This window comes from Typopeltis vanoorti, chromosome 10 (genome assembly GCF_054136105.1).
Source record: "Typopeltis vanoorti isolate ZY-2024b chromosome 10, IOZ_Tvanoo_1.0, whole genome shotgun sequence".
NCBI lineage: Eukaryota > Metazoa > Arthropoda > Arachnida > Uropygi > Thelyphonidae > Typopeltis > Typopeltis vanoorti.
Window position 1 is genome coordinate 25,200,808 of NC_143558.1, and position 20,172 is coordinate 25,220,979.

The window sequence follows — 20,172 nt, forward strand, 5'->3', positions numbered from 1 at the left end:
ATCACAAGAAAAACAGGAGATATTTTTAGGAAGATAAATGAAGTTATTGGAAAGTTTATCCCTAGACTGGAAGTAATAAAAATGGTTTGATAGATGCAAAAAAAAAAAAAAGGAAGGGATATGTAGAGGAATTGCATAAGAAAAGATACTGACAATGAAGAGAATTTGAAAAGAGAATTCTTAAAAGAATTTATGATAATTAAAAGAAATGAGGTGATATGGTCTGTGCAACAGTACAAAAAGGAAATAAATATATTGGATCTGATGGAGTGTCATTAGAATTGTTGAGAGCAGCCAAGGATATAGTAATAAAGATATTATGAAATCTGTCAACAGATTTGTAAGAAAATATATTGGCCTAGAGATTAGAAAACATTGTAAATTTTCTGTAGAGCAGCAGCAACTATAGAGATAAGAATAGATATGGGCAGGTGTTAGTTTGACTCCTGGACAGTTCTTGCATATTTCATAACTCTGGCTGAATTTTATGCCTTTTAAATGTTCCGTCCTTAGTTTGGTGTTGATTGTGGTTATTTCGTTATTTTCATTAATTTCACTGATTTCATTCTTCTTCTTGATAGTTTGTTTGACCAATCTTATTTTTGCAACAGAGTTAGCATCAGTTAGTGATAGTGGGTGTAGGTATTTTGCTTCTTTGGCTAGTCTGTCTGCTCTCTCATTGCCTACAATATTTACATGGACTGATATTCACTGCAGTGTACAGCTCTTATTTTTCAAATTTAAAGTTGTTAGTTGTTCATGAATTTCCTGTGTGAGTTTTGTTTTTCCATTTTCAAGTGCAGTTTTGTAGATGGTTATTCCTTCTGTAATGTTTATTACTAGATTACAGAGAGATAGAACTTGAAAGTTGCTTGTATGGCTGTTAATTCACAAATGAAGTTTGAAGCTATTTTGCCAGCTGTGGTTTTGATTTGCATTTCCTTGTCTCCAGGTAGAGTTAGAAAAACTCCTAATCCTCCTTGAAATCAGTGTAGGCAATGACATGGTTTAGATTATTTAAGTGAAGTGTAGCATCAAGTCCTTTTCTTTTATTTTCATGCTATGAATCTTTTTTTGAACAAGGTTCTAGGAGATTTAAGTTAATCATTGTGTTTTTTGGTAGTATAGTGGAAAAGAATGACTCTTTGCTTATTTCAATGGACAGGTGCTCTAAGTCTATCTGTTTTCTAATTTCATGATCATATTGTAAAGTAGATGATCTCTTTTAGTCTAGATTTTCCTGTCCATTCCTTTCACAGAAAAGCTCTATTCCATCAACAGATTGCCAAAGCAGTTCTACAGGCCCACGGTCACATCTAGAAGCTCTTCAACGGACTTGACAACAACAACATTAATATTGATTACAATTCCAAAAAAAAAAAAAAAAAATCAAATCTAAGAGAATGCAAAGGTTACAGAACTATTCCATTAATTTCACATGCGAGTAAAATGTTATGCTGAAAGCAGTCTAAACAAATAGATTTTAGGAGAGACAGAGGAGCTAGAAAAACCAGTTAGCAAACATGAGATAAATTATGGGAGGAAAAAGAGGATTTCCAAAGGAAGTATTCATCTGTTATATTAATTATAAGAAAGTATTCAGGTGTGTTAATCATAATGACTGTGGAATGTGATAAGAGTATTGAGAATACCTCAGCATCAATCAGAGAACTGTGTGGCAATCAAGAAACTTCAATAAAAACAATCGTTGAAGAAATGGACAGTGTTTGTGTGGAAATAGGGGTGAGGCAGGGGTGTATATTTCACCCTGTCTTTTTAATATTTGCAGTGAATATGTTATGAGAATGGCTGACGTAGATAAAAATAAGCAGGAATCGAGATTGGAGAGGAGAAAATAAATAATTTGAGATATGCAGATGATATAATTTTCACATAAGAAAGTAAGGAAGATCTAGAGCAGTTGATAATGTTAATTAAGAGGGAAAGCAAAAAATCCAGACTTAATTTAAATATCAGTAAGGCAAAAGTGACGGCTTCTGAAAATTCCAATGAATTCATGATTGAGGGAGATAAAATAGAGAGGGTTGAACGTTATGATTGGGCATGAGAAGGACAGAAAGATAGTGAAAGAATTGAGTCAATAACATAAAGGAACTTACAGTATGAAATTACAACTGCTGACAGAAGAGAAGTAGCTGAGAGAAAGAAATGGTCACATAGTAGAAATGACTAGATGGAACATAACAACACAAGTGTTTGATATAGGGTTTTGTAATTATTTAAAAATGAATGGGAAATGAAATGGTAGCAAATCTAGAATCAATACATTCAATATACCATCTTACCTTAGCAGAAGACAGAAATGTAAGAGATGCCATATTGGAGTCACTCTGACAAATAAAAAAGTCATGAAGATACTTCACAAACTTTTGTTTGCTCATGCTTACAAAAGTTTGTTTGTGAAGAAGAATAAAAACAGAACAAAAAAAATGAAGTAAATTATATTTGACAAGAAATTAGATTCTTATTTAATCCTTTATCGCATTGTATGCAAACATTGTATGTTCACAAAATTTGCATGTATATGACAAGGCTACTTCTATACATAAGCTGTTGACTTCACATGAATTGCCTCAGTGTCCCATAATACAAAAACATTATGGGAAGCACCACCTCCTGACCAGTTTCAATCTTTATTGAGGTCTCATCAGCGATTCAACTTTCATATCTTCCTGGGTCTGGCTCTTTCTAACTCCCATTGACAAGATCTCAATAAAGGTTGAAACCATTCTGGGTAGTGGCTTTTCTTATAATGTTTTTGCATTCTGAGATGACAAGGCAATTCATGTGAAGTCTACAATTTCTATATACAAGTAGCCTGGTTGTGAAGATACTTCACACAGATACAAACTTTCACTTGGTGAAGGGTTAAACAAGAATATAATTTCTTGTCAAATATAATTTGCTTTGTAACCAAGTGAAAGAAAACTTTTTATATCAAGAACAAGAATATAATCTTGTCAAGTACAATTTATAAAAATAATATTTCTGTTTGGAAGAAAATGTTAATAGGAAAGTAATATAAATTTAGCAACATAAATAGTAATAATTGTCTTGGACTATTATATTATTTATACTTGCCTTATATTGCAAGAATGATGAATAAATTGCTTGCTTAAGTTTTTTTCCATACTAATTGATTTGTTGAAGAATACTTTTTAGTTTTAATCAACTGAAAAAAAAAATTAATATGAATTTTGATTTCTGTTTTGTGTATATTTGTTCACTAAAATTTTTGAGTAACTTTTTTATCTAGACGAGAAGCCATGAAACAGTCAGTGATTGGAGAAACAAATAACAGAGTTAAAACAAAGAAAGGTAAGCTAATATATTCGAAAATGCATTTTCTTGAATATTTATACAAATATTATAATAATGTGCTAAAACTGGCACCACCATTTTATCATGAATCTTAAGAGTGGAAAGCGTGTGATCACTTTATAAATGTTTCAGAATTACCATTATTGACCTTATATTTCATCTGAACAGTTGGTTAGCACTTATTATCATCAACAGATCTCCATTGAATCTGAAGACTCATTATTGGAAGCCACACTCAGTCAACAACAAAGTTATCATATTGCTGTATAAACTCATTCAAAACACATTCTAGTAGTACTTTCCACTTTCCTCCTTCTGGAGGAGAAGTTAGAAGTTTAAACATTCCACACTTCTAGACTCATGATATTGAATTAGTTAACTTGAGATCCTTTCCAGAGTTTTCATCACCTGGTTTCTGTGGAAACTAGGGTGAATAGAGTTTATTTATTTATTTTTTATTAATGACATTCCAAATGGAAAAAAAAAAAAGCTGTAGATCAGTAACACATTGGTACTATGGGATTTGCTTTAATGTCTAGAGACCAAACATTTGAGCATTTTGTGTGCATATTTCTTATCTAGTGACAGTGATGGCAGAGTTCAAAAGAGAAGGTAATGCTAAAAGAGGCTAGAAATAAATGACCAGAGGCATATGAATTTTTGAGTATGTTTGATATTAATAAGGTTTTGGAATTGGATGATTTATCTTTATATATAAAATTTTAGGGAATGTGCCCATTATTGGTTGTTTAATGTCTTGCAATAGAATGGGTCTCAAAGCAATGGAAGGAAAGCAAAACAGGTTCACAAATGACCAAGAGATTAGGTGCCAAGGCATTAGGACACAGTATAGGTAACAGTATCAAAACCTTGCACTGTTGTTCAACTTATTTGTTAATGATATTTTATACAGCTTGAAATTAGTTCTTTTCAGCTGATGAAAAGCTGTACGATTATAAAGAGTGATGATGATGATGAATCCTTTCTGAAATATTCAGTTAGGCTGATTGATTTTACAATGAGTTGGTTTATATTTTAATGAGTGCAAGGTTTTGAACTTCAGCTCTCAAAATTTGATAACTTCAGAATCTAATGAGAAATTAGATTCTGAAGTTAAAAAATAGCTTGCATTAAAAAATCTAAATTGCATATCACAATTTAGATAGCAGATATTGATATTCTGGAATTTTGGGTTTGTGTAATGCAATGCATATTTTATGAGATAGTGAGTGAAGTGTATTGTCATCAGCAAAACTATTTATTGGATTTGCAGTAAAATTTAGAAGGTCATTGATATTTATATATATCAGAGCTATTTGCTGCTATTTGAAGATGATGCAAGTTTTATTATTATTATTATTATTTAGGCCTCCAAAGAGTCAAAAGACTCATAGCGGGAGGTCCTTCCTAGGAAACACAAGTCTATCATCACTCCTTAAACTCATTGACCGTTCTTGCTCTCACCACTCTATCAGGCAATGCATTCCACAGTTCAACCACCCTCCATGCAAAGAAACCACTCTTCACCCTCTTGCTCACAGTTTCCTTTTGTAACTTCCAGGGATGGCCCCTTGTCATCCCTCCTTCCCGCTGTTCAACCAAGTGAAAGAACTCCCCAGTGCCAGTGTCAACCCTGTAACCACCTTTCAACAGTTTAAAAGTCTCGATCATATCACCTCTCCTTCTTCTATCCACCAAACTCTGCAGTCCACATTCCCTCAGCCGATTCTCATAACTAACATTATACAGTCCTGAAACTGTCTTTGTTATCTGCCTTTGTATCCTTTCCACAGTTCATTTATTCCCTTCAAATCCTGGGGACCAAATCTGAGAACAATAGTCTAAGTGTGGTCTGATCAGGGTCTTATACAATGGAATGATAACTCTTTTATCTCTGCAGGTCAGCATCCTTCTCATTATTGCAGCAATCCTCTGTGTTACCTTCACCACCTTTGCAATATGTCCCTTGAATTTCAGATTTTTATCAATCATCAACCCCAGATCTCTTCTCTCCCCTACTTCCTCCAGTATAGCTCTGCACAATAGCGTATGCAGCATCCCATCGATGTGTCCCAAACCTCAAGACCTTACATTTTGCTGCATTAAGCAGACACCTCCATTCATTTGCCCATCTGTTTAGCTTATTCAAATCCTCTTGCAGGACTACCACATGTGCACTATTACTAATAATCCTTCCCAGCTTCACATCATCCGCAAACAACTGAATATCCCCTGACAATGTCATTGATATAAAGGTTAAACAATATAGGTCCCAGTACTGAGCCCTGTGGGACCCCACTTGTAACCCTCTACCTCCTTGAAACTGTCCCCCCATACACAACTCTCTGATACCTGTTGGGCAGCCAATCCTGAATCCAATTTACCAACCCGACATCCAAACCCATGTGCTGCAACTTAAATATTAGCTTATCATGTGGCACCCTGTCAGATGTCTTCGCTAAATCCAAGAAAATGGTAGTATATGCCTTTCCCTCATCAACTGCTCTTGTCACTTTATTATAAAAGGCTAGCATATTACTAAAACAAGAACACCCCTTCACAAATCCATGTTGACTCTCTGACAGATAACATTACCATCATCTGCCCAGTGTTGTATATGGTCCCTAACTAATTTCTCCAAGATCTTAACAACTACTGATGACACAAATTGACCTATAATTAGACACTTCAAGTCTGCTACTGCCCTTATGCAATGGCACTATCTTAACTTCCTTCCATTCCCTGGGCACCTTTCCCGTAGCCAGTCTTTCATTGAAAAGCCAGATCAAAGGAGCTGTCAGTTCCTTAGCACATTCTCTCAAAACTCGTGGTGAAATACCATCCAGTCCCACAGCTTTACTGACATCCAGAGTACTCATTATTTGGAACACACTCTCCTCCTGCACCTCTAAACCTCGAACCTGCCCTATCACTCTAGTATTAAAATTTACTCCTCCAGGATGAAATACACCAATAAAGTGTTCATTGAACAATTCCACTATGTCCTTTGCATCAGTCACTCTATTCCCATTTTTATCCCACAATCATTTCTCCTCCTACTGGCCACATAGCAAAAAAAATTCCCTAAGATTTTCTTTGGATCTTAGGGCCAATCTCTTCTCATATTCCAGTTTCACCTTCCTTACCATACTAGTCACTCTCCTGGCCTGTGTCTTATATTCTTCATGTATCTGCTCTTCACCTGTCTCCTTATATCTCTTCCATAGCCTCTTTTTCACATCCAGTTCCTGTTTAATATTGTTTGTCATCAGCATTATACCAAATTGTGTCCTCTTCTTCACTTGTGTAATACAGCTTACTCTTGCTGCTAACAAATATTCCTTCACAATTTCCAAAGCACTAATGATATCCTGGCCTTCCAATTCCTTCCTCCATGAAACTTCCCCAAGTTGATGTCTAAGACTATTATAACTACCTGCCTTATAATTTCACATATGTTCCCGTCTCTTTGATCTTCCAAGTCAAAACCACATGTTCACTCTCTCTCCAACTGGTGGGAGAGAGATGTCATCTCAGTTATTATCAACTCTTCTGATGCTATGACCAAATCCAAAACTCTTGAATCTCTTGTTCCCTCTATTACATGTTGCCTAAGACATTTGTCCTTCAAGAATTCTAAAAATTCTATTCCCTTATTGCTACATGCATCTTCCTCTCCCCAATTTATACTGCTGTAGTTAAAACCTCCCATAACAATCATTCTTCTTGCACTTGCCAAGCTCAACTGTCTAAACATCTCCTGGTCCCCAACCTCTGTGCTCCTTGGTTTGTAGCAATACCCCACTAAATATCCCGTCTTGCCTATCTCTACCTCACACCATATGCTTTCAAAATCATTTGTGTCACTGCCTTCCAAAACCTCTGCTCTTAGAGGACATAAGTCGTCACTTATCATAAGCAATATTCCACCACCACACTTTTCCTTCCTATCCTGCCAAAAAACGCTGTACCCTGTTACTTCTATTCCTGTTATTATATCCTCTTCTGTCAACCACGTCTCAGTGATCCCAATAATCTTTGGCCAGGCTGATGCTATCAGCGCCACCAATTCCTCTCCTTTATTCCAGATACTCCTGGTATTAGTATAAAGCATAAAATGCCACTATTTCTATACCCATCATTATCCCCTCTAGACACCACTGGGCTCAGCATTACCTGATGTTGTCCCCCTTCTCCCAGGTACCCTTTCCCACAAGAGGCCACCCCCTGCAACCATCCAACTTGGGCATTCTAGTTTCCCTGCATTGACACACTGACTCGTTCAGAACAGCAATCTCTCCAGATGCCAACATCCTTCCTCATTCAAATGCAAGCAGTCTCTTGCATACAATTCCTCTCTGTCCTCAAACAGCCTCCAAGCATCTACATATTTCAATCCTCTCTTCTGACACATTCTAGCCATTATGTTATTTAATATTACTGCTCTTCTGCTCAGCTTGTCACTATCATACCTAGGCAACATGCACACTATCTTTCCTCTCTCTGTCTTCTTTCATACTACCTCAAGCAAGAATCTCATATCTCTTGCTGCCCAATTTACATTACCTCTCAAGTCATTTGTTTCTACCATCACAATCATCTCATTCACCCCTCTTAATTGCCATAGCCACACTTTCTGTCTTTCCAGGCAAACACACTTCACGCAACCTATCTTGCACACCACTCGATTGCTCCCATACATCTCTCACTCTCTCTCTCTCTCCTCTAACATTTTCTCTCTGTGTTCCCCTAACTTACCTGCCCTCCTGACATCACTCTATCCCTAATTCCACTACTCCCTCGCATTCTTCTCATTCCCTCTCGCCTGCTGTTTCCATTCTCTCTTCTTCTGTCATTCCCAAGCCTCTCTCTCATTTCCTCTCTCCTACTGCTTCTATTCTCTTCTCTTCTATCATTTCCAAAACTTTCTCTCACTCCTACTCTGATTCGCCTTGCATACATCTCTCCCATTCTCCTAATCTCATCTTTCATACTTCTCATCTCGTTCACAAGACATTCCACCTCCTCTTTCAGCTCATCTATCCCTCTCTGCAAGTTAGTCACTTACTCGCCATTCATTTACCCAATCAAAACCATCTCCGTAAACTTCACAGTCATTCAAGCCTTCCACACTCCCGACTCTTATTTTCTCATTCATACTTCACTCGTCATTCTCTCCTATCACACTACTCATCTCCCGACATTCATTTCCCATCCCTGAAGCAACTAGGTCAGTTATCTAAATATCTAATTCATCGATTTCCTCCCACTGTCTGCATTTTGCACATATTATCACTCCCCCTTCTCTCACCTCCCGGGAAACATACATGCCACAAACACTGCATGCCACAAAGTCCTTTATTATGTTACGTATAATAAGAATTCTTAAATAGCAGAGGACTTGGTGACACACATTTGTGATTGCAGCTGCGTCCGCCGTCATTCCTTACTGCCAGATAAGTAACTACTAAACTAATCGCTAAAAATATATATGAACACTGTATCACAGATATATATATATATATATAAATAAACGCTAAATATAAACACACACACACACACACACACACATATATATATATAATATAATGCTATATTAAACTATACTAGATAGTGAAAACTTATTTTCTCTTCCTCTGCAAATGCTGCCAACTGTGAGCTCGCCTTCTCGGTAACCCAAAAATGACACAATATATAACAACGAAACTCCAAAAGCAGAACCACTAAATAACACTTGTGTTACTGAGAAAAAAATGCAGCACAGTTCACAAAAGAATTAACACTATACACCGTTTAAAAAATACTTTTCCCTACCACTGCTCAAATCACCTGCCACGTGCTTCAGCATCCTGCTTTTAGTTCTTTAACTTAAAATCAGTTTTGGTTGTGCTTATAGTTTGCCTGCAGCTATTTCATAATTTGACTTTTGTATTTGTATTTAGTCATTCAATTTGTACAAAAGCAATTAAATTGTTTTTAAATTAAATAAATCACAATTAAATCATTAGATCACAATTAAATAAATTGTGATCTAAGGATAAACGACATTCACAGTATAGTTAGAAGGATTACTAGTCAGGAAGAGATTTAAGATTGTTTGAAGAGTTTGGGTTATCTGATGTTCTGCTCCGTATGTGAATAATTTGTGTAAGATCAGAGGTGATAGCAAATGTCTCAGTATATCCACCTGCTCAATCCTCTACATTTGGAAATGTAGATGAGCAGGAAGAAATGCTGAGAAATGATCTCATTTAATAGAGAGGCCATCTTCCTTGGAAATTAACATTTAAAGAACATTATTGGACATTAGCATTTAAAGAAAGGAAATTGAAAAGTTTGGAATGATTGACAGCATTAGAATAGTGACAGAGAAAACAAATGAATTTGAATGAAAGGGGAAGAGAGAGAGAGAGAGACCAAAGAAGACTAAAAAGAGAGAGATTCAAGTTGGAAATCTCTGATATGGCATATTGGAGCAAACATATGCACAAATGCCATCTTTAAGATGAAAAAATTCAAAGAAACTGGAACAACTGAGATATATAGTACTTGGTGATAGAAACTAAGGTCCATTTTGCTATCAAACACAGAATAGCTTACTTAGATCAAAGATGAAACTAACCTTGAAGACCAAGATCAAATGTGGAACTAACTAACAAAGAAACCATAGATTGAATCCAGAACTTAGCCATAACAGGAAGGTTTCATATCATGTAACTCTACGCTTCATATCCAAAGTAGATCTAATTTCTCTAACTAAATATAGTTTTTTATGCTCTTCAGTTTATTTATTTACTTTGTAGTATACCCTATATGGGGAAAAAAGCACCTTTAACCCCATTCTGCAACAAAAATGGAACATTGCAATAGATCATGAGTTCCAGAATTCCTTTAAAGCTGTGGGTGAGCTCCTCAGACATTGTACAGTACTGTATATCGTCTGCTCATGAGACATGGCCAAGCATGTTGAGCTTACTGACTTCCAATGAGATGTTATTATAAGGTGCCAAATCATCAACATGTCCACGCATGTGATTGCAGAAAACTGCAGCAATATCCATGGTCAACTATCAAGACATATTAGTAAATAGAAACATGAGGGACTTATGACTACCAAGAAATGTTCAGGAAGACCACATAAATTGATGGAAGGAGAAAAGAGAGCTCTGAAACATGTCATCCGTGAGTGCTGTCATTCCTCTGCACAAATTATCACCAAGGAATTGCAGCAGTGTGTGTGCACGAAGACTGTTCATAAGGAACTGCACAAGTTAAGTTTCCATGGCCAGATTGTTACATACAAGCTATTAATAACAACTCATATGAATGCGAGTAACTTGCTTGGTGCAAAGAACACTGTCAATGGACCTTAGACAAGTGGAAATGAGTGGTATGAATCATGCTGCACTCTTTTTTAACAGTTGGGATGACACATACTGGCAGATACCATTCACTTGGCATATGTAACATGTGTCATCCCAACTGTTAAATTTGGTGGTGGTGGTGGAAGTCATGGTCTGGAGATTTTCTCGTGGTATTGACTCCGACTGTTGGTGGCTGTGGATAGAAACACGAATGCCATGAAGTATTGAGACATTGTACACATTGCCATGCCTACACTTTACCAGTTTTACTGAGATGGGCCATTCTTGTTTCAGCACAACAATGTGCCATGCCACAAAGCATGCTCCATTTCGCATGGTTTGAGGATATGGGTGTACAGAATTTGGAGTGGCCAGTTCTCAGTGGCCTGACATATTAGTCAGTCCTATAGAGGCCTTTTGGGGTGAATTTGAATGTCAGATTCAGGTTAGAACAACACATCCAACTTCATGTCTGAACTGATCACTGCTTTGCAGGAGGAATGGCGGTGTCATGGCTCATAGGACACTCCGGGAGGCATAGGGCTAACCACCTTATCCTCAAAGTACGATTGTGACTAGTTACCAGCATCTCATTGTAAGTGTGCCAAGGAGAGTACACAATGTAATTGTGTCCAAAGGTGGGCCAACTCCTTATTGAATTTGTAATTTTTGAGTATTGTCACAGCATTGGTGTCCAGACACTTTTCTTCCACATGAGATATACTACAATCATTAGAAAAAAGGAGAAATAATAAGATAGGACACCTATTAAGACACTTGGACTTGACTACAAATTTGATTGAGGAAATGGTTGATGGAAGACCTGATAGAGTGAGGAAATGATTGATGCAAGACCTGATAGAGGGGGGGGACCAAGAACCCAATACAGGAGTGACATCAAAAATGGACAGTATTATCAAATAGTCAAACAAACAGCACAAAACAGAAGACCACTATCAACAGCCCTTGCTGCCCACCAACCAATAGGTTGAGAAGAGAGAAGAAGTAGTATGCTTAATTATCTAAAACAGTTCAGACTTTCATAAATTGATGGTTGGCCACTCAAGTTTTGTGCAGCTTGTGTTCTTATTCAAATTAGTTATTATAATCCTTTAAACTAGTTTTTTTTTGACATTTTTGCACATCAAAGATGTGCAAAAATGTCAAAAAAAATTCTACTAGTAAATTATTTTCTTTACACAAGTAATCTATCCTATCTATCCCAATGGCTTTAACAGGCTTTTAAGGCCTACAACCTTCCAAGCATGCTTGGATTTCGTAACCGAAATACGAAGATAGAATGGTCACTCCTATGCCTCAAGGTATTCTTGGCTGTATCCCTGTGTGTTCACGGGGCCGGTTTGCCTGCTTGCAGGATGAAAAACACCAGATAAACTGGTGGAAAAAACCCTACTGCCCGCGCCCAAGACCGGCTAACTTGGCTATGGCTGAGGAAGATCCTTCAGCTCCTCACGTCTCCGACGGGAATCGAACCTAGGACACTCCTTCCCCAGGCATATGGTTGTGAAGCGCAAAGCCACTAGGCTAACCACGCGGACTACACAAGTAATCCATTTTAATTATTTACCTATAGGTATGCACACTGATGTTTGCTCAAAACAAATACAAAACATTTATGCAATGTGTATATATACTTTATACATAAATGCATGTATAAATGTATGCATGCAGAAATGACTACATGAAATGAGAGATGGTACTTAAAGACAATAAAAAAGCCTGGAATTGCAGCATTCAAAGTTTATTTAGTATAGTAAGTTGTGGATGAATGCTAATTTTTCATCATTAGTGCTTTTAATATATTATAACTACATGAAGAATCCTCTATTTCAGCTCTCACATTGACATTTGCCTGAATGGATCATTTGAGTAAAAAAAGACTGGCATTAATACAGACTTATTCTACACCGGACTATTACTATGTACAACAAAATAAGGGAGGAGGGAGAGATTAAAAGATTATATTTGATAATAATTAATATATAGTTTTTCTTGACTCATTATATCAGTTGTTATATGCAAAGTTAAAAATCAAAGCCACATTGTAATTCTTATGCTGTGTGGGAAGTAACTGTTGATTTTTAATTTATAGTTGCCATGGTCTATTTACATATTTCACTATTATTTCATTATATAAACTTGTTTTTGTACTGACCTACCATACCTACCCATATAACTATCTGTCCTCTTGATGCCCTGTGGTGACACAAAAGGCCAAGATCCAATTTCTCCAATTAGTCTTTTGCAACTAATTTTGCTTCTACCGAGCCAACAGCTATTGTTCTTTATTTGTCTTTCTTTGGGTTAGTTTAGGCCTTTCCTTTTCCTATCCATAATCTATGTTAAAGCCTATCTTTGGAATTTCTCCTCTCCCCATTTTCAGTATCTTTTTTATTTCATTGTGAATCTTTTTTTTTTTTTTTACTCTGTCTGTCTGTCATTTCTTATATGTTGAGGCCAAAATATTTTGAATATTTTATGCAAACACTTAGCTTGGAAACTAATTTGATTTCCTGGGCAACAAAATTTGACAAAAATTTTGAAAAATATCAATTTACAGGTTTCTGATCCATATAACAATTATGGCCTTCACATTTTAAAGATCTTTTATATGGTTTTGTTTTGTGCTGAGAATGTGTATAAAACAATGGCCAAAAATTCTACTAATAAATTAATTTCCTTGTGTGGTCCATTTTAGTTATTTCTTGATTATTCTCATTCTCAAAATGTCACACCAGTAGCTTTGCAAAAACAATTGTATTTTTTTTTTAATTTAAAGTTGATAATTTACATTCTTGAGATTCAAATTAAATGTGCTTCATATGTCAAGTTTTAAGTGATTACATTTTTCTTAAATGTAGGGGAAGTGGAAGGACACCATCATAATCAAATTCTCTTCCTTTTCAAGTAAATCACAAATAGCGCTGTCAATATCTTTATTGTTTTTAATTTATTTAATAAAGTTAAGTAAGTTTATATATATATATATATATATATATATATATATAAATGCATTTTTATACAAGTTTATAAATTTTTAATCAAGTAATTATTTTTAAAGGAAAATTTTTATGTGCCAAAAAGCATCATAAGAAAAAAAAGAAGAAAGCTATAATGAGTGGAAATAAAGAAGGTAAGTGCAGTTCTTTTCTTTTTTTTTTCCTTTGTATTTCGTCAAATTTGTTATCTAATATTCAATAGCAATAATGGTTCCAAACTTTTTTTGTTTTTTGTATGAGTTGGCTACATTGAAAAGACACCATCTAGTAATGAAGAGGGTGACACATTTAGCCTTCCACATTTTTTTGGGTGGGGAGGAATTTAATTAATCCATTTATTGAACAGACAACATTCTTTTCCTATTTTTCTCATTGTTGAAGAGAGGCACATGTATTATCAGACTATGTTGGAGAAGAGAACAGTGTAGATACTTTTTTTAAGTGCTTTAAAAATACAGTTTTTTTTTTTTTTGAATTGTATGAAACTTCATAAAGTGAAGGTATTTGACAAAGAAGCATAACCGCTACTTTTGTGAACACAAAAGAGGTTGAAAAGTGAAATTGTAATATAAGCTTATGACTAACACCATTTGTTGGAAAAGTAATTATTATTATTATGTGACACCTCCAGGGAATCCAAAGACTCATCGAGGGAGAGTGTGTCAACAGCATCGAATGATTGATCCTCTTCCAACTACTAACTGTGCTTAATGGAGACTGTTAATTACAGTCTATAGTGATATGTAACTGATGATAAAATTGTTAATGGATCCTGCAATACCTTGTTAAATTGATCCCTTAACAACTCAGTTATTTCCAAAATATCTCATACCCTCCTACCTTCTACAGTTGCTAATGTTATGTTCCATGTTTTTTTTTTTTTCTTTTCTTTTACTTGCCACATAACAGAAAAATTCTCTTCTTTGCTTGTAGGGCTGAATACTTTTCGTAGTCTGATTTTGTCTTCCTCACCATAGCTGTTACTCTCCTACTGAGATTTTATACTACTCGTGGATCTGGTCATCACCTTTGTCTTGGTATTGGATCCCCAACATTTTCTTTTTATGAAGCTCTTGCTTCAAAGTCTTATTTATCCATTTAACTCCCTCATGATCTCTTCTCCTAATTGTAGCAATGCAGTCAGATATATTTTCTTTCAAACATCCTTTGACTACTATTTAATTCCTTTAACATTCAGCTTTCATGCCATGGCATGAAATCATCAGCCTTATAGTTCTACATAAATCTGTCTTTATTCAGAGCTCTCACATGATTTGCCACCTCCATGATTACTCTCTCCAAATGATGGCAAAACAGCAACCTCATTTATATACAGATTTTCATAAGCTTATTACTTGACTGAATATTCTTGCACTATGAGCCTCTGTAGGCTCAGTCAGTTTCAATGATGATGCCTTTTGGTTGGAAAGTCCTGGGTTTGAATTCCATCTAGGACATGAAGACCTTTATCAGGGCTTTTCAACTGAAGGTGAGTTAGCAAGTCTCATGGAGATGGCAAGGATTTTCCTCCTGGGAACTTGAGTTTTTCATCTCACAAAACAGACAAACTAGCCAGAAGAACACATGCATTTACAGGCAATGTAAATAGGATTAACCACCCTAATAAGCAGTAGTCAGGTTTCTGAGATGCCATGTCCATGACAAACCATTGAGCCTAACATGAAAAGAAGATGGGAAGAATGTTTTTGTACTGTTGAGTTATGCTTCTTAAGATAGTTGTCCCCCAGTAAATATAAATTGTCTATCTCTTATCTTGCATGCTCTCTCTCTCTCTCTCTCTCTCTTGTCTATATTATGATAATTCTACTTTTTCATAAGTAGAATTCATAAGTTTATCTGTCTGTGCAATTCACAGTTCTTTTCATTTGCTTTTGCTATGATTCAAAACATCCCATTCCAATTCAACTTGGCACATCTTCCCTTATGAAGTGCAACAATTTCATTCCTCCCTCATACACCAAAGGAACAGAGGCTTTTTTCTAAACAAGACTTTTGTTAATTTACCAGAATATTCCCTTTAAACACATTGATATGTCATCATATATCCTCTCATCATAATTAACACCAGGTTTACTTAATTCCTTATTTTACTTAAATTTCTTAAATACTCTATCTGTTCCTACTCTTCCCACATTGTATTTTCCTTCATCACTCTCCATCCCCAAACTCTCTTTTGCCCTATCCATCTTGCATACTGTTCTCTAATTCTCATCTTCTCATCCCATCCCACTTTCTCTTTCCCAATCTATCTTGTATACCATTCTCTCATTCTTATCTCTTCATTGACAACCACTAACTTCCAATGATTTCTCGTTCACTTTTAACTCTTCTTTAATCTTCCTTTATCATCTCTTTCAATAAAAACTTTTCCGGATAACATGCATCACATTTATTCAAATACAATCCATCCTTCACATTCATTCCATGTATTTACAAATTGCTGATGCATCGAATGAATGTGAGGGATAGATTGCATTTCGTCACATTTCCTTTTTCCCAATTAATCACTGTCATATTTGGGGAATCCACCAACAATAATCTTCTTTGAGGATAATAATATGAGGATGACAATTGTCATCCTCATATTCACTTTTTTTTGTTTGGGAGGGGGGGGAGCTATATTCCTATAGTCTTTCCCCATGTAAATCTCCAGCCCACTTACTCCTCATAACCAAAACTTCAATCAGTCTGCTTATTCTTCTTCCTAAAGACAAATCTTATGTTCCTCTTCATTCACTGCATCCATAATAATAGAATCCCTACACAGTGCCACTCTTTGATCATTCATGATCTTTTTTTTTCTCTCTCCACTTTCATTCAGTTCTTTTATGTTTTTCTATTTATATATATATATATATATATCCACCAGTTGTCTAATTTCATCTAATTTCTTATCTTTACTGACTGCTTTTTAATTCATGCCTCACATTAATTGAATTTTCTTGTTTATTTTCACTTGCACTCACTTGCTTATCCTTCTATTCACTACCATTCAAAACCTTATGCATTTCACTGTCTTTCATCTTTTGTCTGCTCACTCACTCCCTAATCTTTAATCTCATTCATAAAACTGTTGCATCCTGTTAGAGTATCCACTTCCTATGTACCAACAGTTTCTCATTTCTCATATTCATCTCATATCCATTCCCAACAATGATTCCTACTCAAGAAATCTGCACAAGGACTTGATTTTTATCACTATGCACACTGTGTGCAGATTTGATCACTCTGGTTTTCCAAGGGGATAAAGAAGCTGTGGAAAGGGTGCAAAGAAGAGTTACAAAGATTATATCCAGATTATGGGATTTAGATTACGAGGACAGATGGCGAGTATGTGGATTGCAGACTCTGGCTAACAGAAGAAAGAGGAGTGTGATATGATAGTCTATAAACTTTTGAATGCGTGTTGTAGCATTTCAAATGATGAAATTTTTTATTATATGGAAGATGGGGAGAGAACACTGGGGCATCCATGGAAGTTAAGGTTGTTCTCAGTCAAGAAAGGGGTAAGAGCTAGGTTTTTCTCCCGGAGAGCAGTGAGTGAGTGGAATAATTTGCCCTTAGGGGTAGTGAGTGCATCTAATGTAAATGAATTTAAGGGAAGGAATGATAGCTGGATTGGGTAATTTACAGCCTCCCTCGATGAGTCCTTGACTCCCTGGAGGTCTCAGATAATAATAATAATATGCACAACAAAATGCACTAATAAACAAACCTTTACATCTTACTTACACAACTCAGCCAAAGCTATAACTATGTTGTCAAACTATATTAAGGAATTAAATTTAACTTAAATGTAATATAAACATTCATTAAACAAAATAAATTTTAGCTGTTCTGTAGTTCTATAAATCTAAAGAGACAAATGCTTCTAGAGAAAAATTTCCCATGGAGATAAAAGCAGTTCATCAACTGATCCAAGTTGCAAATAATTAGCCCTCACACACACACACACACACACACACACACACACAAAGTTTTTCTGCAGAAAATAATGCACGGCCATATGTATATAAAGACAAAAATATCTATAATTTCCTTAAATACAAGTAAACCCTTGATTTATGTGTCCCCAATTGTTCTCATTTTTCATATGTGCAGCACATTACCCAGCAATTACAATTTTTATACACAATGCAATTATTTCATTGTATTTTAAATAAAAATGATTTATTTCAAGATATTTTGTATATTGCATTAATATAAGAAAAGAAAACAAATCAATCAATAAATAAAAACAGTCAAAAGACATAAAAGAAACGGTATCCTTTTGTGTTGCCTAAACAGTTTTCTGCAACAACTAACTCTTGTATATAACAGCAAGATAATTCTCCATACCATAAAGAAAGTCTCTGTGGATCTAAATGATAATAGTATTAGAACACTGCTTTGTCTTGAGCAAAGTCCTGAGTTTAATATGCATTCCCAACCTGCACTTATCACTATCTTGTCTCTATACACAACAAAATTCATGGAATGTCATTGGAAATAATATTCCATTCCATGGGATAAATATTCTATGGAGTGGAATATTTACAGAATGATATAGAGCACTATATCAAGATTAAGCCAACATTTGATCTTTTTTTCAATGAATGGAGCTGAGAGTAGCTCTCAGCTTTCATTCATTGAAAAGGATCATGTTAGTGCTATCTTGATATATTATTCTGGATCATTCCATTCCTTTGACTGAACTCAGAAATTTGCTCTAGACAAATCAGTGTTTTAGCATTACTATCATTTAGACTCACAAAAACTTTCTTTATAGCATGGAGAATTATGCTGTTATATACAAGAACCAAGTGTTCCTGAAAACTAACACAATTTAGGCAGCATAGAAGGTTTGTCCAATGTGTATGTGTGAGAGCCTCTGTAGCTCAGTCATTATAGATGAAGCCCTTTGGTTGAAAAGACCTGAGTTCGATTCCTGTCAGTGATGTGAGGAACCTTTATCCTGTCTCTTTTAATGAAAGGTGAGTTAGCCGATCTCATATGGAGGTAGGGATTTTTTCATCCCCGAGAACAGGCAAACCAGCCTTGTGAACACATGCATTTACAGATATAGGACACACCGGGAGGTATAGGGCCAACCACCTTATCCTCGAGACAATTATAGTTGTATGAATAAGAAACCTCGACACTGTAAAAGGTAGAAGAGGAGGATTAAGAAAGAAAGAATATATATATATATATATATATATATATACACACACATACACACACACACACATATACATACTGTATTTAGTGGAATATAACTTGCACTTTTTTTCCCCCAAAATTAAAGTTAAAAAATTGTGGTGTGAGATATGTGTGGGGATTTTCGGAAACTAAAGTTTTTCAGAAAAAAAACTAAATTAATGTTTATAATTAAATCCTCAGTATTCATTATAATTTATAATTGCTCAGGTTATTTATAAAATGAATGTATTTAAATTTTAATTATATATTTTAATCTTTAGCGACAATGCTTCTATATTTAAGTTAAAACAGTTTCATTATTGCTTATCCTTTTATCATTTCAGAATCATAAGGTCACCATGATTTAAAAACAAAAAAAAACTAAATGGGTATGACTTACCAAGAATCTGCTATTTGCTATCACTACTTCCAGTCTTGAGAGTTGTTTCAAACTGTTCTAATCCAATCTTGAACCATTGTAGTATCCATCCACCCTTTTTCTTGAACTCTTACATGAATTCTCCATTGGAATTATTTTCCTTTTGAATATTACATAAGGAGGCAACTTTCTTCCATCTGCAGTAATTGATCATCTCTGTTTAAACTTTTTTCATCTGTGAGATAAACTTTTTAATTTAATTTTTCGTAAAGTAAAATCAGGGGGTGCGAGATATACTTGAGGGCGAGTTATATTCAAGTAAATATGGTATATTCTATACCAGGGGTAGCCACAACGTGGCTCGAGTCCATAGGTCACACGGCTCTTCACAATCTACCAGGAAAAAATAGACAAAAAGAGAAGAGGAGACAACAAAAAAGAGGAACAAAATGAAAAAAAGAGAGAAGAGAGAGAGAAAAACAGAGTTAATAAACATTACTGCAATAAAAAAAGTTTAATTTGAAACACATTAAATGAAGTTAACTTTGAACAATTAAGAATAATTTCAAAGTGAAACAATAATTTTAGTTACTTATTTACTACTAGAGGCCTTCCTTTATGCATTTTCTTAGTAAGCTCCTTAAAATTAGGTATAATTAGTCAAAGCAGTTCTTACAAGCTCATTACAACCTCACCATGTGCACACTCACTTACTCCCATACCATAGCATCGGTCAAAGCTTGCAGCTCTTCTTAAGTCTTACTGGAATTATTTTGGCTCCAAAAGGATGCCTAGTTGGCCACCCCTATTCTATACCATAGCATTTCCTGTTTTGGATTAATTTTTAATAATGTACTCTGGCAGA

General features: G+C 35.3%; 1 protein-coding gene across 1 annotated transcript in view; it reads left to right on the forward strand.

Annotated features, from left to right (window-relative positions):
* The window catches only part of LOC150102240 (uncharacterized), a 266,604-nt gene that overhangs the window by 224,107 nt on the left and 22,325 nt on the right, over positions 1 to 20,172 (forward strand). Inside the window, exons 14-15 of the mRNA XM_090399535.1 lie at positions 3,278 to 3,339; positions 13,789 to 13,860. Of these exons, the coding sequence (XP_090255661.1) occupies positions 3,278 to 3,339; positions 13,789 to 13,860 (134 nt within the window). The remainder of the gene's footprint in view (positions 1 to 3,277; positions 3,340 to 13,788; positions 13,861 to 20,172) is intronic.